Consider the following 20215-nt stretch of genomic DNA (forward strand, 5'->3'; position numbering starts at 1 on the left):
CAGTACAGTGTTTGTTATTCTATGTGACAGGATACCCAGAGTTATATTGACGAATGTCCTGGGAACGGAGTTAGGAAGAAAATACATAAGGACCCCACCTGTAACCGAGGGAAGTTTGAGTGATACAGACAACTTGCAATCAGAGCAACTTGCTTCATCATCTGATGGCAGCCTAGAATCTTATCAAAGTCTAAACCCTCACAAGAGCTGTTATTTATCTGAAAGGTATGTTTAGTGATAACTTTACTCAAAATAATTATATTTATTTTGATATATCCTTCCCTGTTCTTTTTCACAGATACATTATTGCTAAATGTGAGGTAAATGTGCTCTGATAGTTGGTATTATTTTTCTCCCATGGCAGTTGGAATGGCTATTGGAACCAACAGTCCATGGCTAATAATGTGTTTCAGAAGCACTGGTCACCATACTTGTGTTTTGGAAAAATGAATACAGACACTTAATGAAAATCTGGTAACCTATTTCAGTATCCCAGTTTGTCTGGTGTCATTGAAATCCATTCCTCTGACATTAGTGTATTCCCTTCTCTTTTTCTGTTCTATTTATCCATCTATCCATCTACCCATTCAGTCTTGTCTGTTATTTTATTTTTTTTTAATTTTTTTGAGGTGGAGTCTCGTTCTGTCACCCAGGCTGGAGTGCAGTGGCGCGATCTCGGCTCACTGCAACCTCTGCCTCCCGGGTTCAAGCGATTCTCCTACCTCAGCCTCCCAGGTAGCTGGGACGACAGGCACGTGCCACCATGCCCAGCTAATTTTTTGTATTTTTTTAGTAGAGACAGGGTTTCACCATGTTAGCCAGGATGGTCTCGATCTCCTGACCTCGTGATCTGCCTGCTTTGGGCTCCCAAAGTGCTGGGATTACAGGCATGAGCCACTACACCCGGCCTTGTCCGTTATTTTTATATTCAGACTCTAGAATTTTAACTAGTACTCAGTGCTCAGTAAATATTTTTTGAATGAATGACTGAACACATTCCTTAAAAAATGGTCTGAGATTTTCCATTAACAAATGGAAAAGCTGAATTCCATTGACAAATGTAGCTTGTTGTGCCAATAAGAGAAATGCAGATCTTAAGTTGCCTTTGTTTTAAGCTCTAGGAGAGGATTGTGTGTGGACTGGAAATAAGAAAACATCTGTGGCACAAAGCTAGGGATGGTCAGTTAGTAAATTCTGTTAGCTTTATAAACTTCCATTTGCCACAAGCTTCTGAAGCTTCTCTTTTTATTTTCTGTGTTCAGCCTGTAGGGTACTTTTTATATAAATGAAAAGTTAATTATCTTAATTTTTTCCCCCCGAACTATCCAAAGCTAACTTCTGGTTTGTATTTCTATTGTAAATCTAATTACATTAAATAGTACTTATAGTTGCCTTTTTAAAGATCTGCAACAAATTTTATTATTTTAAACTCTTTATTTTCTATGAATTCTTGAATTTTTCTTCTTTTGGAAAATATTTTTTATTTTCACCTAGGTTCTACTTAGTGAATTAGTAATGACAATTTTAACTTTATACTTTATTAGGTCTCTAAGTTTTCCTCCCAAAATGAGAATTTCAGTGGCATTATTCAGTTACTAAATTTAATGTGTAATTGGGGAAATTAGTAATGTATCTATCAAGTGGCTCATGCCTCTAATCCTAGCCCTTTGGGAGGCTGAGGCAGGAGGATCACTTGAGGCCAGGAGTTCAAGACCAGCCTAGGCAGGATAGTGAGATCTTGTTTCTGCTAAAAATGAAAAAAATGAGCCAGGTGTGATGGTGCATACTTGTAGTCTCAGCTACTTGGAAAGCTGAGGTGGGAGGATCGCTTGAGCCCAGGAGTTCAAGATTGCAGTGAGCTGTGATTGCCACTGCATTCTAGCCTGGGTGACAGGGCAAGACCCTGTCTCAAAAACAACAACAGCCGGGCACAGTGGCTTACACCTGTAATCCCAGCACTTTGGGAGGTGGAGGTGGGTGAATCACCTGAGGTCAGGAGTTCGAGACCAGCCTGACCAACATGGTGAAACCTTGTCTCTACTGAAAATACAAAATTAGCTGAGTGTGGTGGCAGGGACCTGTAATCCCAGCCTCCACCTGGGAGGCGGAGGTTGCAGTGAGCTGAGACCTCCCCATTGCACTCCAGCCTGGGCAACGAATGAAATTTCGTCTCAAAAAATACACAAAAAACCAATAACAACAACAACAACAACAACAACAAAAGTATCTATCCACGCTGCAGTATAGCTGTTTGTTTCCACCTCCTCTGCTATACCATGAGCTCCTCGAGGAGAAGAGGTATTGTGTCCATATTTGCATATACTTAGTACTTAGCTCAATGTATACTAAATTTTTTGCATTTGAGTTAATGCTTATGTCATTTAATGTAAGCTTCAGTTTTCTGAGTTGTGAAAAGAGAAGTAATTTTGAATGCCCTATCTACCTCACAAAAATGTTCTTTTCTTTTTCTTTTAAATCTCACTTCTGAGAATTCTTTGTGCCCATAAAATATTATAAATAAAATAAATGAAAATATTATTGAAGGTACTTTCTGTTGGAGATGAAGTTGTGATGATTGAGCTTTAAGTCAAATGATGAGAAAAAAAAAAGAAAGATTAAAAGAAAACTCAAGATGTACCATTGCCATGGAACTCAGATGACATCAGTGCACATTTATGCTGTAAAAGTCACACTTTTGAAGATTGTATGAAACAATCAAATTGTAATCTGTACACTTCTGCCTTAATGCCATTCTGGGGCTAAGGTTTAATAATATTAATAGGTATAATATTTCCGGTCATTCCCCAAAACTATTCAGTGGGAACACTAGCTGTCCTTTAAATCCTTTCTAAATAGATGTGAAATTTCCAGGTGGTTTTGATGTGGACTTTGAAATTTCATTCTCTTGGTGACAATTTTATTTGATTCGTGTATTTGGAATAAGCATAAACTTTGGACCCAGACATCTGGATTAAGATATTAGCTATACTGCTAATACACTGACTTACCTTGGGCAAGTTTCTTACCCTGTCTTTAAAACAGGGATAATAATACACACCTTATTGGGTTAGTGTGCAGATTTAACGAGATGATCCATGTAAAGTCCCAAGTATAATGCCAGGAAGTTAGTAGGTGATTATTAAAAGTTAGTCATTATTTTTGTGTCTCTGTTATTGGTACTGATACCAAAAGTACTATTAAAGGATATTGCTATAGTTGATGTTACTGAAATATTCTACAATGAGGGTGCCAACATGTGTTCCTGAGTCCACTGTTGTCATCACCATTGCTGCCAAAGCAATTGTTACAGCTTTGTTAGCCTCCCCATTTAGTTTAATAAGTACTGAACTCCTTAAACCAAGCTTTAGTTCTTTCTTCCCTTAAGATGAATTTGTTAATCTTAACCCTAAGATCATATGGAATTAAAAAAGAGCCCAAATAGCTAAAGCAGTCCTGAGTGAAAAGAATAAAACTGGAGGCATTACACTACCTGACTTCAAAATATATTACAAGACTATAGTAACCAAAACAGCATGGTATAAAAACAGACCCATAGACCAATGGAACAGAAAAGAGAACCTATAAATAAATCCATGTATTTACAGCCAGCTGATTTTCAACAAAAGGTACCAAGAACATACACTGGGGAAAGGACACCCTCTTCAGTAGTGATCCTGGGAAAATATGCAGAAGAGTGAAACTAGACCCCTATATCTCACCACATATAAAAATCAACCCAAGATGGATTAAATACTTTAAATGTAAGACCTGAAACTATAAAACTACTGGAAGAAAACATAGGGGACATGCTTCTGGACATTGGTCTAGGCAAAGATTTTATGACTAAGACCTCAAAAGCACAGGCAACAACAAAAAACACATAAATGAGACTATATTAAGCCGAATGGCTTCTGCACAGCTAAAGAGCCAACCCATCAACAGAGTAAAGAGACAACTTCCATAATGGGAGAAAATGTTTGTAAACTATTCATCCAAGAAGGGACTGATACTCAGAATATATGAGGAATCCAAACAACTCAACAGTAAAAATAAACAAATAATCCCACTAAAAAGTGTGCAAGTGACATAAAAAGACGTTTCTCAAAAGAAGACATACAAATGGCAAACAGGTATGTGAACAGTGCTCAGCATTGCTAATTATAAGGGAAAAGCAAATCAGAACTGCAATGAGATATCATCTTACCTCAGCTAGAATGGCCGTTAGAAAGACAAAGAATAGCAGATGCTGGCAAGGATGTGGAGAAAAGGAAACTCATACACTCTTGGTGGGAATGTAAATTGGTGTAACTATTATCGAAAGCAGTATAGAGATTTCTCAGAAAACTGAAATAGATTAAAAAAATAGAAACAAAAACAAACAACCCCCCCCTAAATTTAAAAAAGAAACATAAAAATAGAACCGCTGTACAATCCAGTAGTCCTGCCACTGGTATTTATTTAAAGGAAAGGAAGTCAATATACCGAAGAAATACATGCACCTACCATGTTTTTTTTGCAGTACTATTCAACATAGCAAATATACAGAATCAACCTAAGTGTCCATCAGTGGATAATGAAAATATGGTGTCTGTATACACAATGGAATACCATTCAGCCATAAAAAAGAATGAAATCCTGTCATATGCAGCAACATGGATGGAACTAGAGGTCATTACATGAAATAAGACAGGCACAGAAAGATAAAGATTGGATGTTCTCTCTTACATGTGAGAACTTAAATAAGCTGATCTCATAGAGGCAGAGAGTAGAATTACAAGCCCTAGAGGCTGGGAAGTGTATGTGTGGTTGGGGGCAATGGAGAGAATTTGGTTAATGGCTACTATATAGTTAGATAGAAATAATATGTTTTAATACTCAGTAGCAGAGTAGGGTGACTGTAGTGCATTGTATATTTCAAAATAGCTAGAAGAGAGGAATTGAAATGTTCCCAACACATGGAAATGATAAATACTTGAGGTGATGGTTAACCGATATAATTTGACTTGATCATTACACATTCTGTGCATGTACCAAATACCACATGTACCCATGAGAATGAGTTGTTATAAACCTGTTTGTCCTGTTTAGTCTTTTTACACTCCTGTTTCCTCTTACACTTTTCTACCATGCTATGAAGAGCAGGAAGCCCTCACTAGAAGCTGCCAGATGTAGCCACCCAGTCTTGAACTTTTCAGCTTGATTAGCTGTGAGCTAAATAAATTTCTGTTCATTATATTGTATTACCTGGTCTCAGGTGTTCAGTTACAGCAATACGAAACAGACTAAGACATTTATATTTCCCTAATTAGTGAAGTTGAGCATTTTTTCATATGTCTGTTGGGCATTTGTATATCTTCTTTTAATAAATGTCTATTCATTCTGTTAAACATTTTTAAAATTGGATTATTTGTTTGCTTTTTATAGAGTTGAGTTTCCTTACATATTTTAGATACGTATGTATCCCTAGTGAGATGTATGATTTGTGACTGTCTCCCAATCTATAGGTTGTCTCTCCACTCTGAAAATGATTTCATTGGTTGTGCAGAAGCTTTTAATTTTGATGTAATCCTTTTTGTCTGTTTTTTGCTTTTTGTTCCCTGTGCTTTTTGGGTGAGATCTAAAAAATCATTGCTCAGACCAATGTCATATAGTTATTCCCGTTTTCTTTTGGAAGTTTTACATTTTCAGGTCTTATGGTTAAATTTTTAACCCATTTTGAGTAGATTTTTGTATATGGTGAAAATAGGGGTATAGTTTCATTCTTCTGCATATGGAAATCTAGTTTTCCCAGCAACATTTATTGAAGAGGGTATCCTTTTGTAGTATATGTTCTTGGTGCCTTTGTTGAAAGTCAATTGGCTCTAAATATGGGGATTTATTTCTAGGTTTTCTGTTCTGTTCCATTGGTCTGTGTATTTGTTTTTTAAAGAGATGGGGTCTTGCTTTGTCATCCAGACTGTAGTGCAGTCCACAATCATAGTTCACTGTACCCTTGAACTCCTGACTTCAAGCAATCTTCCCTCCTCAGCCTCTTGAATAGCTGGGACTACAGATGTGTACCACCACACCCAACTGTTTTTATAACAATATCATGCTGTTTTGGTTACTATAGCTTTGTAATATATTTTGAAGTCAGGTAGTGTGGTGCCTTCAGCATTGTTCTTTTTGCTCAGTGTTGCTTTGGTTATTTGGTATCTTTTGTGGTTCCATATGACTTTTTGGATTGGGTTTTCTACTTCTAGGAAGAATATCATTGGCATTTTGATTGGGATTTCATTTTATTTGTAGATTCTTTTGGGAAGTATGGTCATTTTAACACTATTAGTTCTAATCCATGAGCTTGGGATATCTTTCCATTTGTTTATGTCCTCTTTAATTTCTTTCATTGGTGTTTTGTAATTTCCAATTTAGAGATCTTTCAACTCTTTGGTTAAATTTATTCATAGGTATTTTATTCCATAGCTATTCTAAGTGGAATTACTTTATTTTTTTCCCAGCTAGTTCATTGTTGGTATATGCTACTGATTTTTCTATGTTGATTCAGTGTCCTCAATTTTAATGAATTTATTAGTTATAAGAGTGTTTGGATGGAGTCTTTAGGTTTTTCTATATGTATGGTCATGTCATCTGGAAAGAGGGATAATTTGACTACCTCTTTTCTAATTTGGATGCCCTCTATTTCTTTCTCTTACCTAATTGCTCTGGATAGGACTTCTAGGACTGTGTTGAATAAGAGTGGTGAAGGTGGGCATCTTTGTCTTATTCCAGTTCTTTGAGGAAAGGCTTCCAGATTTTATTCAATTAGTATAATTTGGCTGTAGATTTGTCATATAGGGCCTAAATCATGTTTCAGTGTGTTACTTCTGTGCCTATTTTTTGAGAGTTTTTATCATGAGGGGATATTGAATATTATCAAATGCTTTTTCTGCATCTACTGCGGTGATCACATGGTTTTTGCCCTTCATTCTAATATGATGTACTACATTTATTGATTTGTGTGTGTTGAACCATCCTTGCATCCCTGAGATAAATCTCACTTGATCATGGTGCATTATCTTTTTGATGTGTAGTTGAATTCTGTTTGCTAGTATTCTGTTGAGGATTTTTGCATCTATGTTGCTCATATTGGCCTGAACTTTTTTTTCTCATGTCCTTGTGTAGTTTTGTTATCAGTGTAGTGCTGGCCTTGTAGAATGAGTTAGATAAAGTTTCCTCCTCTTAAGTTGTTTGGAATGGTTTGAGAAGAATTGGTGTTAGTTCCTCTTTATAAGATTGATAGAATTCAGCAATAAAACCATCCAGTCCTGGGCTTTTCTTTGTTGATAGACCTTTTATTACTGCTTTGATCTTGTTGCTTGTTACTGGTATGTTCAGGTTTTCTCCTTCTTCCTGATTTAATCTTGTAGGTTGTATGTCTCCAGGAATTTTTCAGTTTCCTTGCGATTTTCCAATTTGCTGACATACACTTGTTCATAATACCCTCTAATTATTGTTTGTATTTCTGTGGTATCAGTTTTAATGCCTCCTTTTGTTGTTGTTGTTTTCTGATTGTATTTATTTTGGTGTTTTTTTTTTGTTTTTTTTTGTTTTTTTTAAATCTTGGTTGGTATAGCCAGTGATTTTTGTTTGTCTTTAAAACACAATTTTTCATTATGTTGGTCCTTTTAATTTTTCTTCCTCTATTTCATTTAATTCTTCTATGACTTTATTATCTTTTTGTTTCTACTAATTTTGGGTTTAGTTTGTTATTGCTTTTCTAGTTTTTTGAGATGCATCATTTGGTTGTTTATTTGAAATCTTTCTACTTTTTGATTTAGGTGTTTACTGCTATAAATTTCCGTCTTAGTACTGCTTTTGCTGGATCCCATATGTTATGGTATGCTGTATTTCTGTTTTTGTTTGTTTTAATACTTGTTAAATTTCTTTTTTATGTTTTTTCCCCTTGATCTGGTGGTTCTTCAGGAGCATGTTGTTTAAGTTCCATGTACAGTTTCTAAAGTTTCTTTGTTACTGATTTCTAGGTTTATTCCATTGCAGTCTGAGAAGATAGTTGATATGATATTGATTTTTAAAAAGGTATTGAGATTTGTTTTGTGTCTTAACATATGGTCTATCCTGGAGAATGTTCCATATGCTGATGAGAAGAATGTGTATTCTCCAGCCATGGATGAAGTGTTTTGTAAATGTCTGTTAGGCCCATTTGATCAATAGTGTAGATTAAGTCCGATGCTTTTTTGTTCAATTTCTGTCTTGATGATCTGTCCACTGTTGAGAGTAGGGGGTTGAAATCCCCCATTATTTTTGTATTGGAGTCTGTCTCTTCTTTTAGATCTGATAATATTTGCTTTATATTTCTGTGTTTTCTGATATTAAGTACATGTATATTTGGAATTATATCCTCTTTGTCAGTTTATCCCTTTATCATTATATAATGATGTTGTCTCTTTTTATAGTTTTTGACTTAAAGTCTACAAATGGAAACAAAAAGCATGATTTAAAATCTGCAAATGGAAACTGAAAGCAGACTTAAAGTTTGATGTATGCATAGCTACTCTTGCTACTCTTGCATGCTTTTGGTTTCCATTTGTGTGGAAATTTTTTTTTTTTTCGGTCAGTGTATATGTTTACAGGTGATGTGAGTAGGGAGCATACAGTTGGGTCATATATCAGTTGGGTCATTTAAAAAAATGGATTCTTTCTGTTTTTTTTTTTTTTTTGTTTTTTTGTTTTTTTGTTTTTTGTTTTTTGAGACAGAATCTCTCTCTGTTGCCTAGGCTGGAGTGCAGTGGCACAATCTTGACTCACTGCAGCCTCTGCCTCCCAGGTTCAAGCAGTTCTCCTGTCTCAACCTCCCAAGTAGCTGGGACTACAGGTGCCCACCACCACACCTGGCTAATTTTTGTATTTTTAGTAGAGATGGTATTTCACCATATTGGTCAGGCTGGTCTCTAACTCCTGACCTCAGGTGATCCACCCACCTCAGCCTCCCAAAGTGCTGAGATTACAGGCATGAGCCACTGTGCCCGGCTCATATATTTCAAGTTGGGAATTTAATTCTTTTACATTCAGGCTATTACTAACAGATGAGTACTTAACTCCTGCATTTTGTAAATTGTTTTCTAGGTGTTTTGTATATCCTTTTTTTCTTTCTTCCACTTTTATCATTTATCACTTCAGTTTGGTGGTTTTCTGTAGTGACAGTGTTCAGCTCCTTTGTCATTTTCATTTGTGTATCTGTTCAACAGTTAGTTTTGTATTTTTGGGTATGTTCATTATTTTAGATAGTGTCGTTTTGCTTCTGGGTGTAGGATTCTCTTAAGCATTTAACGTAAGTAGGGCCTGTCTAGTGGTGAAGAGTTCCCTCAGCTTTTGCCTGTCTGGGAAAAACTCTTACTCATTTATGAAGGATAACTTTGCTAGGTATGGTATCCTTGGCTGGCAGTTTTGTTTTTTTTTCTTTTAGTACTTTGAATATATCATCTCATTCTCTTCTGGCCTGCATGTTTTCTGTGGAGAAATCTGCTCTTTGTTTGATGGAGATTCTCTTTTAAGTGTCTAGACATGTTTCTTTTGCTGTTCTTAGAATTTTCTTGTTGTCTCTGACTTGGTAGTTTGACCATGATGTGCTGTGGAGAAGACCTTTTTGTATTGTATCTATTTGAGGATCTCTGTATTTCCTGTGTCTGTATGTCTAAATCTCTTGCTAGGTTTGAAGGCTGAGTTAGGAGGATTGCTTGAGCCCAGGAGTTCAAGGCTGCAGTGAGCTAGGGATGCACCACTCTAGAGTGCTAGACTCCAAGCAAGCTGGCCTTAGATACCTGTGGTGGTGGTGGCAGGCTGGATGTGTTGGTCCTTGGACCCCCAGGCTTCTAACAGTTGTGCTGGTGGTGGCAGGTCCTGGTGGGCCAGTTCTTGGGCCTTCAGGTGGGCTTGCTCAGGTGTCATGGTGGCAGTGGTGGTTTATAGACTTTTGTGAAATGTGAGTGGCACTGGTGATGGTAGTAGGTGTGACTGGTCAATCCTTATTCCTTAAGCACTGCACAAGTGGGTGCCTGTGGTGGCTGGGCTAGCCAGTCCCCGAACTTCCAGGAGGCATATGCAGGAACTGCCAGCAGGCTGGGTGGGCCTATCCCTAGGCTCCCAGACACTGCATGTCAGGTAGGCTTGTACTCAGTCCCCCAGAAGCCATGTGCAGGAGCCATCGGTGGTGTGCTCCCTAGTCGATCCCTAGTCCCCCTGACAATACATGTGCTCATTGGCAGTGATGGCAGTGGGTAAGATGGACTTATCCTCTAGCCCCCCAGATGGTGTGTGCAGATGGTTACAGATGGGGCAGGTTGATTTTCAGGCTCCCAGAAAAAATATGGGGGTAATGACTTATGCGGTGGCTGGCAGGAAGTGCCTGTCCTCATGCTCCCTGATGGAGTGCACAGGCAGTGGCTGTGGCAACCCGGGTGTGTCATTTCCCAGACCTGTGGATGGCACACTGTGGTGCTGGCAGTGGTGGTCATGATGGCTGTTTGGGCACCAGCAGTGGTGGGCAGGGAAGGCTAATCCCCAGCTCCCTGAATGACATATGTGGGTGCCACCAGCAGAAGTTGTGAGGGGGCAGATTTCTAGTCAGGCTCCCCAGTGGTGTGTGCAAGGCTCTGGCCATAATGGGTGGGTTGGGTTAATCCTTAGACAGGTTGACAGTGCACTTGGGTACCAGCAGTGGTATTGGTGGGTGGGGTAGGCCTGTTTTCAAGCCCCAGAATGGCTCATGCTGGCTGTGATGTTGGTGGGTGGCATAGGCCTATTGTCAGGCCTCTCAATGGTATGTGCTTGTACTGGTGGTAGTTGGTGCGGTGGGTTGATTTTTTTTTTTTTTTTTTTTTTTTTTTGAGACGGAGTCTCGCTCTGCCGCCCAGGCTGGAGTGCAGTGGCCAGATCTCAGCTCACTGCAAGCTCCGCCTCCCGGGTTTACGCCATTCTCCGGCCTCAGCCTCCCGAGTAGCTGGGACTACAGGCACCCGCCACCACGCCCGGCTAGTTTTTTTTTTTGTATTTTTAGTAGAGACGGGGTTTCACTGTGTTAGCCAGGATGGTCTCGATCTCCTGACCTCGTGATCCGCCCATCTCGGCCTCCCAAAGTGCTGGGATTACAGGCTTAAGCCACCACGCCTGGCCAGGGTTGATTTTTTTTTTATCCCTGGACAGCACATTCGTGTGCTAACGGTGGCAGTGAGCAGGGCTGACCTACTCTTATGCTCTCTGATTGTGTATGTGGGCACTGGCTGCATTGGGTAGGGCTGGTTGCTTCCCAGGTACCTGAACCATGCACTCAGGCCCTGGTCATGGTGGCAATGGTTAGGGAAGGCATGTACTCAGTCCCCTGTATAGTGCACATGGGTGCCAGCAACAGCAGTTGCTAGGGTCCATTGATTCCCAGGCTCCCAGATGATGTACTTGGGTGCCAGCATTGGTGGTGATGGCAGGGCTTGCCCATTTTTATGCCCCTGTGTGGCATATGCTAGTGCCTGCAGCAGGTAGGAGACACTTATTCTGGGGGCCTGGGATGTCAGCTGGGAAGGCTGGTCCCCAGACCCTCTGAAGATGTGTGCAGATGTTGTAGCACACATGGAGGGAGCTGGGTTGCTGTTAGTGCCTAGGCAGGCACCTCTTAGGCTCTGGGAGAACATGGTTTGACTCCTTTTGTCCTGGGGGCAGCCTTCCTGGTGCATTGCACTACTTGTTTTCTGGCATGCAGGATACTGCCTGGGCTAGAGTGCCGGGAATCTGGCCACACTACTGGTGGTCCAGCCAACCTTGCAATGCTGCAGCCTTCTGGGTGGATTTGGGGAATGTCAGCAGGCCTTCAGGGATGTGGAAATAGAGGGACTCTTGGGCCTCAGGGCATGACGTAGTCTGTTGGTAGCTAGGCTCTCAAAATGGTGCTGTGTTGCAGCTGCTTGAGTCTCAGGGGATATGTGGGATGCAGCATGATCTCTCCCTATTGAACAGTGCAGTTGTGTGGACTCCAGGCAGCCCCCATATTAGTCTCAGATCCCGCCAGGGCCAAGAGGCTCTCCTTTACCTCGGATTGCAAGAGTCTTCAGTGGAACATGAACTTCTGGAGATTTTTTGCTTACCTTTTCCCCACAGCAAGGAGTCTGTCCTGGCTCTGAGTGCATCTTAGCCAAGCCAGTTGCTTCATTTCCCTCTTTTTCTGTGCCTCATAGGTTCCCTGTCAGTTCTCTGCTGAATTACAGTGTTATTTTTAGGAGCTCTATTTGATAGGTGGTTATTTAACAGTTGTTTCGGTCCTTAGTTGTGGAGGAGTTAAGTGCCAGATACCTCTAGTCAGTCTCTTGAAGCCCCCTCATTAATTTTTTTATCCATGTATTCTTGTAGTTCACTGAAGTTCTTTAAGAGGATTATTCTGTATTTCCTATCTGTCCTTTCACAGATCTTTCTTCAAGGTCCTGTTGTTAGGGCCTTTGCTCATTTTATTTTGGAGGTGTCATGATATCCTGATTTTTCTGATTCTTGTTTCCTTGTGTTGTTGTCTTCCCATTTGAGGAGAGCCAGCTTTTTTAGTTTTTACAGTTTTGGCAGAGGTGGACCTTCACCATTTAGTCTGGCCTATAATTCTGGATGTGTCAGCTGGTAATGATCCTTGGTAGGCAGAGTTTGCTGTTGGGTTCTCTAGCCGCTTCCTTTGCTCTGAGTTTGGGTAGGTCAACTGACTGGGCTTTACTATCGACTGAGACCACGGGAGGAACTCTGCAATTCGTTTGAGCTCTGGATGGTAGTGCAATTGTCTTAGATGGAGAGGGTCACATGATGTATTCTCTGGCTGTGTGATACTGCTATTTGAGTTCAGCAGTTGGATGGAGTTGCACGAGAGGCCCTAAGTTTAGGTGGAGTTGCCCATTGGATGGATAGGACCAGCTGCTTTGCTAAGTAAAAATGCATGGTTGACATTAGACTCTTCCTGTGTGCGGCCTTGGTGTGGGCTTTGAAGCTGGACTGAGTACTGTTAAATCTCTTAAACGTGGCAGATTTAGCCCCTGCCTTTTGCCAAAATCTGCTGTGGTGGTCATCCTTGTCTTTGGGTGGGGTCTGAGGGTGCACTTTGAAGTTGTGGGGAGTGTTCACTTCATTTACTTATGTGTAATTAAGACATTCAAGGTATTTTTTTTCTCTATATGTCAGTGCTTCAGTAAGTGGCATATATATATATATATATATAAAATATATATATATATAAAATATATATATATAAAATATATATATACACACACACACGCAAACATACACATCTTCATATATTTATTCTAGTAAACCCTTTCAGTTTGATTCTGTTATACTCTAACAAGAATTAGGTGTTATGATTAAGCATTTTTTTGATAAACTGTAGGCAAAAATATATAATTGTTTTCATTAAATTGTCTTCATTTCATTCATCTTTCATTTTTTGTATTAGGCCATTCTTGCCCTGCTATTAATGAAATACCCAATACTGGGTAATATATAAGAAACGAGGTTTAATAGGCTCACAGTTCTACAAACTGTACAGGAAGCATAGCAGCATCTGCTTCTGGGGAGACCTCAGGAAGCTTACAATCTTGGTGGTGTCACAGGATCCTTGTGGTGTTGCTTCACCAGCTGGTGACATCTTTGCCTGAGTTTTGCTTGGGTCTGGTGGGCTTGTTCTGCCCCCTTGGTCTGGCAGGCTGTGCTTGGTTCCCACTACTGGCGCAGATCCCATACCTGCCAAGTGCGAGCCAGGTGCAGAGTGGCGAGGGGTGTGTGAGCGAGTGAGTGCTGGGTCTGGCCGCTGTGCATAGCCAGACATGTCAGCTGTGGCGGGTCGGGCAGCTTCAGGTGCTGGTATGGGCGGTGGCTTCCCACGAGACTGCAGCTGGACCAGTCGTACTGCAAGTGGCTTCCATTGCTGCCACTGGGGAATGAGGTGGTGCCCGGAAGCTTGGAGACACCAGGAACTGCAGAGCCCCAAAGAGGGTGTCACAGCCCTGGCTAGGGGAACTCCTAGGTCTGGGTTCCCTGAAGGGCCGCAGCTCTTCTCTCCTTCTGTCTTCTCTTTTTCTAGTCGCCCGCAACGTGGCAAGCGAGGGACGTGTTTTAGCCCTGTTTGTATTATAGCTGTTCCAGTCCTGCCACTCGGCAGGTCCTGAATTCTTGTCCTTTGTCCAGGAAGAATTAGGTACGTGGACAACTGAAGGGTGAGTGAGGCAAAGAGGTGCTTTATTGAGTGACAGTACAGCTCTCAGCATGCCCGAAATGGATAGTCCTATCCACAGGCAGGTCATCCCGTTGATTATACAGCTCTCAGCTGAGAGGGGACTCACAGTGGCTAGTTCCTCTCTGCAGGCAGATAGTCCTGATGTCTGCCCGAGTCTGGCTGAGTCCAGGGGGTTTTATGGGCTTCGTAGGGGAGGCAGTGCATGCTGATTGGTCTATAGGCAGCCCTGGGTCAGCCTGGAGAAAGCACTATAAGTTGTTACTCTGGTCCTCAGAACTGGGAGCCTGGGCCTCAGGCTTCAGGCTGTCCCAGACCTGAAGGAGGGGCTTCACTGGGGACACTCCCCTTTCTGCCCAGGAACTAGTCTGCCTCCCACTGCCATGCAACCTGCTGTCTCCAGTGCCCAGGCAATTCATGCTGAGGGGTGCCTGCAGGCCCACGCTGAGCTGCCCTCAGCATCCCCTTCCCTCCTGTGCTCGTTGGCACCCAGAGACTAGAGGGGGCTGAAGTGGCAGAGGGCTGGTGTGTACCCGAGCATGTGTACTCCTGTCCAGGTTGTGACAGTGCCTGGGCTTGGCCTCAACTTTGCTCCAAAATTGGAGTGGGCACTGAGAGTGGAGAGGCTGGGCAGTGGGAGCAGATACTTCCGAGCCTGCAGGGATATGGGGGCCTTCCTGGGCTCCTTAGAGTGCAGGAATGCCCAGGTTTGCAGCTGTGGCTGTGCGGCTGCAGCAGTGCTGGGGAAGGCAGGGCTCCTGCCCTTCCAACTTGGAAGGGTGAGGGACTTCTGCCTGTTCCCAGCTTCCACCAGCTCTGTGGAGTTTGTAGTCCTGGCTGTGCCTTCCCCACTGCAGCTGGCCTCTTTGCAGCAGCTGCTCCAGATGGGCTGCTACTGCTGCCATCAGTGAAAAGCAAAGGGGGAGCAGGCACATCACATGGTGAAAGCAGGAGCAAGAGAAACGGGGGGAGGGTGCTACACACTCTTAAACAACCAGATGTAGCAAGAACTCACTCACTATCGTGAAGACAGCACCAAGCAGTGAAGGATCTGTTCCAATGACCTGAACACCGCTCACCAGGCCTCACCTCCAGCATTGGGGATATAATTCACCATGAGATTTGGTCAGGGACAGTTATCCACACTATATCATTTTTGGTGAATATGTTTTTTAAAATTTCTTATATGAGTTTTCTGTTGGTATTTGTCCTTATTAGGGTGCTCATCTCTTTCTCACTCGTTTTAAAAACTCATTAAAGATATTGACTCTTTGTAGTATGTGTTGTAAATTTTTTTTCAAGTTTGCTATATACTACACTTTCTTTATAGTATCTTCTTTGATATAGAAGACTTTTAGTTTATTTGGCAAAATATGTTAGTGTTTAACTCTTGTGTTTTGGCTTATCCTTGGGAAGACCTCTTTAACCCCAAATATGGAGATAAGTCAGCCAGCTACTGTTCTCATTTGTGCTGCTTTAGATGAGCTATCAGTTCCTGAACAAGTCTGTAGATTACTTTCCTAATAGAAGTTCTGATTCTTTTTTTGCCCTTCCATTATAAATATTTATTAAGAACTCCCTTTTAGGTCAGACTGAGCAGAATGTTTGAGTATTTTTAAATTTTACTTCCCATTGGGATTTTTAGAAATATTTTAAAACTGCTAATGTAAAGAAGTATAATTTAATTTCCAAATAATATATACCAAATTGTATTAGAAAACAGGCTTGCGTGTGGTGACTCATACCTGTAATCTCTCAGTGCTTTGGGAGGCCAAGATAGGAGGATGGCTTGAGGTCAGGAGTTCAAGATCAGCCTGGGAAGCATAGCAAGACCCTGTCTCTACAAAAAAACTTTTGAAAAAAGAATTAGGTGCAGTACTGTGTGCCTGTAGTCCTATCTACTAAGGAAGCTGAAGCTCGAAGGTCCTGAGCCCAGGAGTTAGAGGTTTTAATGAGCTGTGATCAAGCCACTGCACTCCAGCATGGGTGACAGAGTGAGACCCTGTACCTAAAAATAAAAAAAGAAGAAAAATGTTTCATAAAGTTATGTTTTACAAAAGTAATAAAGGTTTTATTATAGCCAGCCACTCAGCAGAGATTGGTAATTAGCCTTGAGTGAAAGGGATCAATTTGCTATTTTAAGTTGCAAGACTCTAATACAGACTTCCAATAGAGGGAGCCCAAAGCTTTTAAATGGAAATGGAGGTTTCATTTTTATTAATGTATTACAGCTCTGTCATAGTTTCCTATATTCATGTCAGTTGATTTTCTTTTTAAGCTTTCCTTTGGTAATTTGGTGATGACAATAATCCACATAGCCACTAAAGAAGATACTCTGTTTTGGGATCATTTTCCCCTGTTAACTTAAAATTTCTCTTCCAAATGTTTTATGTCATGCATTTTCTTCTGACTTGCAATTTGAAAAACACTGATACAAATAGTACATATATCCTAAGTTCAACTCCTTTATGGTAGGAACATTAGTCAGTTTTGAATGAAATTACTAATAATGATATTCATTTGCAAGGTGAACTCTTGAACATTTGCATTATATGGTTATCACTCTTTTCAAAATAATATTTCATTATTTATATGTAATTTATGTAAACATTTAAACTTTTTCCTAATTTTAACAATAATGCATATTTATATTAAAAATATATAGAAAAGTATAAAATTGATATTACCTATAATCCATTCCTCAATAATAAGCATTGATAATATTTTGATATGCTTTCATCTGAATATTTTTCTGGATTAAATGATTATAATCATGAAAAATGGTGTTGTTTTTATTCATTTCACACTATCCTATTTTGATATTAATCTTTACTGTAGGCCTATGAGATACATAGGAGAGCAATTAATATTTCTATTTTATAAATGTGGAAACTTTTTGAGGTTCAAACAGATTAAGTGTCAGAGGTAGAATAAAACACAGGTCTAATATCTATCAGATGCATTTAAGTTAAAAAACATAATATTAAAATAAACACCCAAATGTTCACCTTCTATTAGAAAATAGACTATTACCAGTATCACCGAAGCCTCGTTTGTCCCCCACTGTGCCCATTCTGTCCCATTCCCATGCATTCGCCTTAGAATGAACCACTTTTCTGAATTTTAGGTTTTGTATAATTGTGAACTTTAGAAAAATGATTCAGGTTACTGAACAATATGTATTCTTACATAGCAGGCATTTTTTTTCTTGCCCAACATTTTTGTGAGATTCATTCATGTTAATGCATAGAACTAGAGATCATCCAGTTTTACTTATGTATTTATTGTATTAATATTAAAAATAGATTTACCTACTTTTTATTGATGGAGTTTGGATTGTATCCAATTTTTTTGCTCTTATAAACAATGCTCCTTTGGACATTTCATTTTACATGTGTTGCCAGTAAATAATATGGATCTGAATACTTCTCTTTTTACATTCGGTCTACATTTATTTTTAACTATAAGGCATAGTCTGTTTATATTTTATACTATTTTTCTTTATGCTTTTTATTCGGTCTGCTTGATCTTTTTTCCTTTCTTGTATTTCTTTTTTTTTTTTTTGGAGATGGGTCTTGCTATGTTGCCCAGGTTGGAGTACAGTGGCTATTTACAGGCATGATTGTAGTGCACTACAGCCTTGAACTCCTGGTTTCAAGTCAGCCTTTGAAGTAGCTGTGACTATAGGTGTGCACCACTGTACCCAGCCCATTCTTGTATTTTAAAGATTAATTATGTTTTGTTTTTTTGTGTGTGTGGTGGGGGGGTGGTATTTTTGCTTTATGTTTTAGAAGATTTAGACTCTATTTCTATCTTTAAATCATTTTCTAGAAATTATATTTGACTGACCTAACAAAGTCCAAAGTTAATTAGTATCTGTGTTCTCATTTTGAATAATAGAGACTTTATCTATTTTAAGTACATTTACATTATTGTATAGCCATTACCACCATTCATTTTCAGAACTTTTTTCATTTTTACCAAACTGAAACTCTGTATCTGTGAAACAGTAACTCCTCATTCCTCTCTCCCCTAAACCCTGACAACCACCATTCTACTTTCTGTTTCTATGATTTGATGGCCCTAAGTACATTAAATAAATGGAATCACAGTATTTGTCCTTTTCTGACTTATCTCACTTAGCATAGTGTCTTAAAAGTTCATCTATGTTGCAGCATGTGTCAGAATGTCCTTTGTTTTTAAGACTGACTATATTCCATTTTATGTATCTGCTAAATTTTGTTCTATTCATCTGTTGATCAATAGTGGAGTTGCTTCTACCTTTTGGCTATTGTGTGTAATGCCGTTATGAACATGGGTGTTCAATGTGTTCGTGTCTCTCCTTTAAGTTCTTTTGGGTGTATATCCAGAAGTGGAAGTGCTGGATCATATGGCAATCTATTTTTAACTTTTTTGGGAAACATCATACTATTATTCATAGTGGCTGCACCATGTTACATTGCCACCGGCAATGCACAAGGGTTCCAGTTACTCCATATCTTGCCAGTACTTGTTTTCGGTTTTTTGATAATCATCCTAATGCATGTGAGGTGGTATCTCGTTGTGGTTTTGATTTTCATTTTCCTAATGAATAGACATTGAACATCTTTTCATGTTACTGGCCATTTATGTATCTTCTTTAGAGAAATGTTTATTCAAGTACATTGCCTGCTTTTGAATTGGATTTCTTTTGGTAAGTTGTAGGATTTCTTTATATATTCTAGATACTGATCCCTTAATAGATATGGGATTTGCAAATATTTCATCTCATTCTGTTGGTTGCCTTTTTACTCTGATGAAGTCTACTTAATCTGTTTCTTTAGTTGATTGTGCTTTTGTTGTCATATCCAGAAATAGTTAACAAATCTCATGTGAAAATTTTCCCCTATGTTTTCTTGCAAGAGTTTTCAAAATAGCTTTATGCCTTATGCTTAGGTCTCTGATCCATTTCATGTTAATTATTGTATATGGTGTTAGGTAAGGGTTCAGATTCATTGTTTTGCATGTGGCTATTCAGTTTTTCCAGCATCATTTTTGAAAAGGCTGCGTTCCTCATTGAATGGTCTTGTACCCTTGTTAAAACTCGTTTGACCATATATTTGAGGGTTTATTTCTGGGATCTCTATTCTAGTCGGTTGGTTAATGTGTCTGTTTTTATATTAGTACCACACTGTTTTGATTACCATAACGTTACAGAAAGTTTTGAAATCAGAGAGTATTAATCCTGCAACTTTGTACTTTATTTATTTATTTGTTTTTCTAGGTTGGTAGGTTTTTCCTTCTGAACACTTAAAAGATTTCACTCCACAGTGTTCTTACTTTCATGGTTTCTGAGAAATCAGATACAGTTCTTGTCTTTGTTTTTCTATAGTTAAGGGCTTATTTTTTTCTGCATTTTATGCACAGTTTTTAAATCTTTGATTTTTTTTTTTTTTTTTGCAATTTAATATGATATGCCTAGGTGTTATTTTTTGGGCATTTATTCTCTGTGGTTTTCTCTGAATTTGCTAGTCTGTGATTTGGTGTCTGACATTAATTTGGGGAAATTCTCATGCGTTATTGCTTTGCATATTTCCTCTGTTTCTTTACCTCTTTCTTCTTCTTTTGATATTCCCATTATGCCTATGCTACACCTTTTGTAGTTGTCCCATATTTCTTCAATATTCTGTTACGGTTCTTTTGTCTTTTTTTTTCTTTGCTTTCCTGTGTTGGAATTTTCTATTTCTATATACTCAAGTTGAGAGATTCTTTCCTTTTCCATATCCTGTCTACTAGTGAGCCCATCCAAGGCATTGTTCATTTTTTGTTACAGTGTTTTGATTTTTAGTATTTCTTTTTCACTCTTTCTTACACTTTCTCTCCGCTAACATTGCCCATAAGTGCTTATATGCTGTATACTTCATCTGTTGATCATATTTGTTTTTTTATTATTTTTTGTTTTTTTATTATACTTTAAGTTCTAGGGTACAT

The 20215-nt window shown here is 39.4% G+C and overlaps 1 protein-coding gene across 9 annotated transcripts in view; it reads left to right on the forward strand.

Moving 5' to 3' along the window:
* The window catches only part of LOC105477493 (SUMO specific peptidase 7), a 200460-nt gene that overhangs the window by 122164 nt on the left and 58081 nt on the right, over positions 1-20215 (forward strand). For 7 of the 9 annotated variants that reach the window (XM_011734044.3, XM_011734045.3, XM_011734042.3 and 4 more), the window contains one exon: positions 31-225. The exons of the other annotated variants lie outside the window; for them this stretch is intronic. In XM_011734044.3, coding sequence (XP_011732346.2) covers positions 31-225 — 195 coding nt within the window. The remainder of the gene's footprint in view (positions 1-30; positions 226-20215) is intronic. 9 annotated transcript variants of the gene reach the window in all.

This window comes from Macaca nemestrina, chromosome 2, assembly GCF_043159975.1.
Source record: "Macaca nemestrina isolate mMacNem1 chromosome 2, mMacNem.hap1, whole genome shotgun sequence".
NCBI lineage: Eukaryota > Metazoa > Chordata > Mammalia > Primates > Cercopithecidae > Macaca > Macaca nemestrina.